The sequence below is a fragment of the Pinus tabuliformis genome, chromosome Q (assembly GCF_031772625.1).
Source record: "Pinus tabuliformis cultivar Carrire ecotype Pingquan chromosome Q, CPIR1, whole genome shotgun sequence".
In the NCBI taxonomy this organism is placed as follows: domain Eukaryota; kingdom Viridiplantae; phylum Streptophyta; class Pinopsida; order Pinales; family Pinaceae; genus Pinus; species Pinus tabuliformis.
Window position 1 is genome coordinate 1,189,117,441 of NC_142296.1, and position 8,111 is coordinate 1,189,125,551.

The following is an 8,111-nucleotide window of genomic DNA, read 5'->3' on the forward strand; positions in this document are numbered from 1 at the left end:
GTGTGTATATCAATTGTATTGGTTTTTGTCACTGGTTGGAAGTCATTCTAGGATTGAAGAGTTTGTATGAGCATTGTTGGACGGCACTGAGACCTCCATCTTGTGTGTTGAGGGTGGCATTCTATTTGCTAGTGCAACTACTCACTTCATCAAAACCCGTTCAAATTGCAATTTAATAAAGCCACGTTCTTCTATTTACTCAAAATGGTGTTTCAATATGGGTTGAGTTTTTGTAGCATCAACCATAAGTTACAACATCAAATAACATTGTATACTCTATTCGATATCTTAGTTTAATCACTGGCATTGGGAAAAATAACTTGTGAGTTGGTTACTATGTAGATACAACATTATAATTAATTCAATTGAATATCTATCTAAACTTCACAAAAGAATTGAATTGTACATTTTGGGTTTCATCTTCCCATACAGATTTAAATAAATTTTTGGGTTTTGAAGCCTTATCAAACTCCACACTACATTTTTATGCCAGAAGGACCTTCGTTACCCTATTTATAATTGATATCAAGGCAGGTTGTCTAATCCTCATCTTGAATGGATTCGATTTTTCAACGTGTGATGTTGTAGTATTTAAATTTATATGTCATAATTGATATCAAGGCAGGTTGTCTAATCCTCATCTTGAATGGATTCGATTTTTCAACGTGTGATGTTGTTGTATTTAAATTTATATGTCATGTAGATACAAACTTATTTGATGTTTACCGAAAAAAAAAGGGAAAATGATATATTAAATATAGAAAATTAACGTCTTGACTATTAGAAATTGATATTTGGATTATTGGAAATTGACTAAACATTGCAAAACAATATTTTGAATATTGAAACCAATAATAATAACATATTTATGATAGAGTAGATTGAGTAAGTGACAATTTAGCTAGATTTTTTTTTATTAAAGTTGAATATTTTGGAAATCTAGGTTATAGCCATTAAATTATGGAATTTTAGTTGTGCTAGAGTGTTTTGATTTTTGAGAGTGATGAATTTATTTCTATTTTCAAAATTATCTAAATTAGAATACTTCTAAGTCAAGATTTTGTAAAATAAAAAAACATCTATAAACATAAGCATCCAAACAAAATTATACCCTCATTGGAAAATGCCAATTTTTATTATTTAAATCATATTCTTACTTCAAAAAAATTGAAATATTGAAATTGCTAAATTTGAGTTCATATTTTAAATAAAATTAACCTCTAAATAAAATATGATCTTTTATTTATGGGGGGCAGAATTTTGTGTACAACCTGAGACAATCTATCATCCGCTCTTGTAATAATAGCAACGGTAAGTAGCCTCAATCACTTTATTGACTATTTCACTTAATTGGTTATTTTGAACTAGAGTGATGGTGATCAAGAGGCGCTGCCTAATTATTCTTAACAGCTAAGGTTGCTTCCACGGTCCACACCAAATTGATTGCAATAGTTGGTATAATGACTGATGCGGTCATTAACTGCGCCGGTGTTTCCACCGTTGCATTCTACGGCTCCGTTGATTGCTTGAATGGTCGCCCCAAATCCCTGACCGGATGTAATAGCGGTGTGGCAGTTGCTGTTCACATTCCAAAACCAAAGCGCAGTCTTCCACGAGGTCACATCATCCTGAGCCACAGTATCAGGGTTATTCAGCAGATCTTGGCCCAGATAATCACCAGCTGCACCATAATTATAATTCCTGCAGCAAGCAAACGGTCAGTCACCGAACATTCAATTCACATATCTATAATTGCTTGCCTGCCTACCAAATACATAGACATATACACAAAGATACATACCATGAGAGTTGCAGGGGGCCACGACCATAGTATTGTTTCCCGGTCGCACAGGGATATTGCGTATTGGTGGAGTCACAATAATCGGTTTTGTTTATCTCCTCAACGTAGCACAGATCTGTTAACCATCCAGACAGACAATATGTTTGTAAGTATAAATAAATAAGTAATTTTTAATATTTGTACAGATCGGTTATTAATGTCAAATTATTATAATATTTATTATGTAAAATTATAAAATTCAAGGTTATAATTTTTTTATTATTTATTAAATAATAAGAAAAAACTTTTGTTTCCGTACGAAAGAAACCGTGTATATATATATATATATATATATATATATATATAATATGCTCGTTCGCAATCTCTCAAATCTTCCATCATGAACAACTGCATATATAGTCTCACAAAGTTAATTTCCAAATCTCTTAACTGTATTACTTTCACTTGTAAGGTGACTGTGGATGTGAAACACATATATTTATATGATTTTCTCCACAAAACTCTCAACTAATTCCTAAAATTTATCACAGGTGATTTTTCGATTTTTCAAACTTTTAATCGTTTAAAAAATTGATATTATCCCTCTTTTTTTTGACAGTTGCCCTTTCTAAAAATTGTCGTTCTTGCAGTTTTTCCTTGATGATCAACCAAAGGCCTCTCTTCCTCCCATGGGCTTATTTACTAAATAAATAACTAATTTTTAATATCTACTGTGTAACATTATTAGCGCAGATCTGTTAACCAGCCAGCCAGTCAATATATTTGTTAACACAAATAAATAACTAATTTTTAATATCTATTATGTAAAATTACATTTCAGGTTTAAATTTTCATGATCTTCAGCCTGCTAAATTATTATAATAGTTATTATGTAAGATTATAAGGTTCACGGTTTAAATTTCTCTATTATTTATTAAATAAATTATTTTTAGGCTGATACAGTAATTTTATTTTTTTTCCAACTTTAATTTTCAAATCTTCCATTATGCACAGCTGTATATATAGTCTCACAAAGGTCAACTTGCAAAGTTAATTTCCAAATATCTTAACTTCTGTCATAATTTTACCTGTAATGTAAAGTTAATGTGGCCCTGAAATATATATACAGTTTTCTTACTCTCTACAGGACTTTCTCTACAAAGCTCTCAAGGAATTCCTTAGATTTCTTACTGATGTGATTTTTCAAACTTTTAATCCTTTACAAAATTGATAGTGTGTAAATTTTTTTACAATTGCTCTTTTTAGAAATAGTTCTCGCTGATTTTTAACAGAATTGAAAATTCTTATATAACTTATATACTAAATATTAATTTTTAAAGTAAAATTTGATGATACAATTTCAAGTAAAATTGTGATTTTTTTTATCTTTTAAAATACATTCTTAAATTTATAAATAAATTCAAACCCTGAATAAACATCCAAACCTCTACAAATTAAAAAATTAAAAATCAATCAAAATCCCCTTAAAAAAAATTAATTAAAATCACCGAAATGATAACCCTATACCAAAAAAAAATGCCAAACCATGCCAAAACCAAATACCCGTCTTTTTTCCAAAAGAAAAAACATACTTCTCAAACACATGACCTGTTTAGCTGTAATTTTATGGAAAAAAAACCTAATCTCTATAAATTCTGGAATAAAATCATATAAAGATTTAGACACCAAATGAAAAAATTGTTTATAGAAAGAGGTATAAGCATGTGAGACGCACTGGTAGTCTCGTGAGCAACGTTGGCGAAGAAAGCAGCAATTTCTCTCTTGTTGACATCGGAGGTTCCAGTTGTGCCAAAGCTAGAAAATGAATTGGCCGCATTTATGAAGTCACTGTATGTATAGAAGGTCTTTCCTGCGCAGCCATCGGCAGCGGCAGATATAATTCCATTGAAGAAATCTTGGGTAGCAATATCCGAAACAGCTCCACGGCAGATGGAAAGAGCAGAAAGGGCAAAAGCAAACCATAGAATAACAGCGCTCACACGGAGATGAGTTGCCATATTCGCGACTATACTCTTGTTATCGCTGGCAAAGCCAAAAGATTATGGTCCTCTGCTGCGCTGTGAAGAGAAGAGGGCGAGATGAGTGTTGGTTATATAGCCGTGGGGATCGCGAATTGGGATGATATTTGGTTTAAGTGGATGGCATGTTGACTTATCACCGCGTCTTTACCGTGAAAAACATGGAACAAATTAACATTAATATTTACGCGTCACAGTTCAAAGATTCGGACAGCATATTATAGTACACCCCAAAAAAAAACCTCTTTTGCCTCTCTCAACAACCTGGATTTGGTTATGATTGAATGCACCGTCAAATTTGAAGAGTTCCCATCACAGACCACAAGCACGGCGCAGATCACGCTTCCAGAGAAAGGGATTTGTTTGGCATTTGCCAACTTAATAAATAAATGGCAGAAAAGCAAACTCTCTTTTCAGCCAACCTTCCCATTAATTACACAGTACAATATGAGTTGCGTACCCGTTACAGGCCAAGTTGTGGAAACGACAAATTGTCTTTAATTTAAGATTATGCCATTCAAATTGGTGGGCGCAGTATTTGAAAGTAACGCTTAGCTTAATATTCATTAGAGATTGACAGCGATAAAAATTGATCTTATAAAAGTTATATTATAAGAAATTCAAAATTATCTCTTCGTCCTTGTTAGGTTTGGAAATAAAATAAATACAGATTTCTATAATTTTAGAAGTGGATAATGCATGCATTTTGTGTGAAGTGAAAAGATGAGTGGATTTTGTTTCATAAATATCTATCATTTGATCTTTACATTATTTTTTTTGGTACGCAAGTAATTACAGGGATTTGAACCAGTGACTTATTAATTATTGATTTTTAGATTATTAAAATTCTATTTTTTACTTAATTCGTTTACAATAATAAGTTACAGACACATTTGTATAATTTTGAAAGTGGATAATGCATTTTTGTGTGAAGAGAAAAACCTATAAACTAGTGGATTCAGTTTCATAAACATTTATCATGTGGATTTAGATTATTATTCTTTGTCGTAAGAGGATAATAATTTATTTAAAATGAATTGATGTTGATATTAATTTTAAATTGACCAAAAATTAAATAACATTATCTAATGTTTAAATTTGAATATATATATATATATATATATTAAATCTAATTTTTCTAAAAACTGATTGGTTAAATTGTTTAACCTCTTATTTTGTAATGATAATATTTTGTAAGTAATACAGCAGCCTCGCCAAGGCTACAGGCCCGAGGCAATACGTCAGCCACTGAACAGTTCATTTATTAATTATGGTATTCTTTTTATTAATTATGGTATTCTTTCTTTGTTAACAGTCGCTTTCAAGGTTGGATTTTGATTGGTAAAATGGTCACGTTAGGCATTTTATACGGAGTTGTCTATAATGCAATTTTTTGGAGATTCAGGTGACTGAATTTGGTGGAAGAAATTGAGATTAAATCATGATTTGTTGCAGTTAAAATGGTTTTTTAACTGCATATTCGCATTCAGCACCCTGAAAAACCCCTGGGACGCTTTGATTGTGCAAAAACTAGCTATCAAACTTGCGATTCCAATAAATTGCTGCCAGATTTTCACCGGAAAAACCCGTCGGAAAAGCTTTCAAAAAGTCGCGTTATAGACAACTGCTTTTATACTACCATTTCTCATGATTGGTTTTGAACGTCACAAAGTCTTAGTTTAATGAGGCAGAGAAGTTGTCCGGAAAGTTATAGAAATTATGGTCAGAGAAAATCTGGCAAAGATTTTTGTAAATCCAAGTTATAGTTGTTAAACTTCAAAATTTTAGGTGTACTGGACGTTTTTGATGGTGCCGAATCCATTTTCAACAATCCAAAACACAATTCAAACACTGCATCTATAAAAAAATTTAAATTTTTTTACCCAAATTCTAATCACTTTTAACTGTCCAAACAATTCATCTGCCCAATAGACAGCTCCATTACAAAACAGTCTATTTTTTTCAATAACGTTATTATTAACTAAATAGAGATTTTGCCGTGCCTTTGCCGTGCCTACCTTCTCACACGCTCCAGCACGCTCCACTGCTCACTTTCCCATGTTCCAACTCTCCAATGTAAATAATGACATCTACCGACATGTATTCAATTCCACCATCGGTCAAGGAGTTCCGAAACAATGGTTTTCCAGCTTTAAAGTTTTAGTTTTAAGAAAGCTGCTCACTTTCCCATGTTCCAACTCTCCAATGTAAATAATGACATCTACCGACATGTATTCAATTCCACCATCGGTCAAGGAGTTCCGAAACAATGGTTTTCCAGCTTTAAAGTTTTAGTTTTAAAAGCTTTCTTATGGCAAGTTTAATTGTTATATATATTTTTAATAAATTTTGTGTAAAATAATTATTTATTTATAAATAGATTAGTAAATTGGAAAGGGTGAAAATCTTTATAATGTTAAATTTGTTACCTTAAATAACTTGAGGATACCATTTAAAAGTTCATTGGAAAATGGAGCGAGAAAAAGAAATCATCTAGACTAATCTGTTTGTCTTTAATGGTGGGTAGTGTCGAGTAATGTTAACACTAGGTAAGCTTCTAAATTGTGCGAACCATAAATGGTTGTTTACCAATTAAACAAAAAACGAAAAATAAATCGTTGTTTACCATTAAATAAAAAATGAAAAATAAATGGTTGTGTGAGAATATCCAAAAATATCTAAATACATCTGTGAAATATAATCAATTACTTTTATTTACACATCAATGAAATATAATCAATTATTTTTATTTTATTTTTTATAATTAATTTTAATTTGATTATTAATTTGGTTATTAATAAATTTTAATATAAAAAAAAATAGAAAATATGTTATGAATATTAATTATAAAGGAATAATAAGATTAAGATTTAATAACTTATTTGTGTGTTATAGTTTATTTTTTTTATTATGATAAAGATGTAATTTTTTTTATATATAATTGTGTTATTGAAGGGCAATTTTTGAGTCAAGAAGTTTATTTTACAACCCAGTGTAATGTGTAAGCTTGTTTGTTCGTCATCAAAGTTGAAATTTTGTTCAAGTCAGTCAAAATAGAATTTTTAAAAAATCTTAAAAAAAAACATTATACAAAACATTTAAATAATGTGTGCTCATAAAAAAATTTGCAGGTGAAAAAATTCGGTCTCTCTCAGCTCATGTTAAATCCATAATTAAAATAGATCTATGCTAGTTTAATCAAAATTTTATTGGTGTAGAGTTATTTTATTATAAAACATCCTCTTGAAAAACAAAAATTTTAACATAACATTTTTTGACGGGAAATATGAATATCTAAAACGTAAAAAAAAATAATAATATGAAAGGTAAAGAAAAATCCAGATTCCGACCTTAGTACCATTGTTAAAAAATGGAATACAATAGCATTCGTAATCTGTAAAAAGTGTGACCATCGATCCATGCTCCACGTGTACCACGATCGCGCCCCATTGGATTACGTTGTTTTCACTATCGTCTTCTTATTAACTTTATCAGTTGAAACGTTATTATTATGTTTTTCTTCGTTGAAGGATTAAATCAATTATGCCTTTGAAACGAAAAGGGAAAATTCTAGATCAAATGTTTCTAGAGATATCTTGAATAACCAAACTTGATAGAAAAGGAAAAAAAATAAAAAATTAAACTAACATTTCATAATTCAACCATATATTAAATCCATATATTTTTTCATAATTCAACTGTATATTAAATTCTTATAAAAAATATCAAAAAATGATTTTGGAAGTTATCCCGAATGAACAAACTTGATAAAGAAAGATTATCCAATTTCTCTCATAACTTGACCATGCATTAAATTTTTTTTAAGAAACGTGAACAAGTACTTTGGAACCTATTGGGTTTTGAAGTTAATTTAAATGATAAAATTTAATAGAGTGGGAAACTTTATCTATATTAAATCCATATATTTTTCTCATAATTCAACTATATATTAAATTCAAATAGAAAATATCAAAAAATAATTTTGGAAGTTATCCCCAATGAACAAACTTGATAAAGAAAGATTATCCAATTTCTCCCATAATTTGACCATGCATTAAATTTTTTTTAAGAAACGTGAACAAGTACTTTGGAACCTATTGGGTTTTGAAGTTAATTTAAATGATAAAACTTAATAGAGAGGGAAACATTATCTATTAACCATGTTTTGTATTATTTTGGAAATATAGAAAAGTGGTATTTTGAGTTTATCTTGAATAATCAAATTTTGTTATTAATTTATAATAATTTGATTAAGTATTATACATTATTTTTAAAATATGGCAAAAATAGTT

General features: G+C 29.8%; 1 protein-coding gene across 1 annotated transcript; it reads right to left on the bottom strand.

Moving 5' to 3' along the window:
• Positions 1-1,213: 1,213 nt before the first annotated feature.
• LOC149223957 (endochitinase 4-like) lies at positions 1,214-3,875 on the bottom strand. Its single transcript, XM_089383435.1, has 3 exons — positions 3,516-3,875; positions 1,802-1,916; positions 1,214-1,701 (listed from the first exon to the last, which is right to left on the bottom strand). Exons 1-3 carry the CDS (start codon positions 3,796-3,798, stop codon positions 1,404-1,406), a joined length of 696 nt encoding a protein of 231 aa, XP_089239561.1. The 5' UTR covers positions 3,799-3,875; the 3' UTR covers positions 1,214-1,403.
• Positions 3,876-8,111: the final 4,236 nt, after the last annotated feature.

What these genes read in the sequence shown, in the direction of transcription:
- LOC149223957 (XM_089383435.1), bottom strand. Translation starts at nt 3,798, where the DNA reads ATGGCAACTCATCTCCGTGTGAGCGCTGTTATTCTATGGTTTGCTTTT. An exon ending in CGTTGCTCACGAGACTACCA is followed by an intron (nt 1,917 to 3,515) that starts GTGCGTCTCACA and finishes GATGGTTAACAG; the next exon opens with ATCTGTGCTACGTTGAGGAG. An exon ending in GGCCCCCTGCAACTCTCATG is followed by an intron (nt 1,702 to 1,801) that starts GTATGTATCTTT and finishes TGCTTGCTGCAG; the next exon opens with GAATTATAATTATGGTGCAG.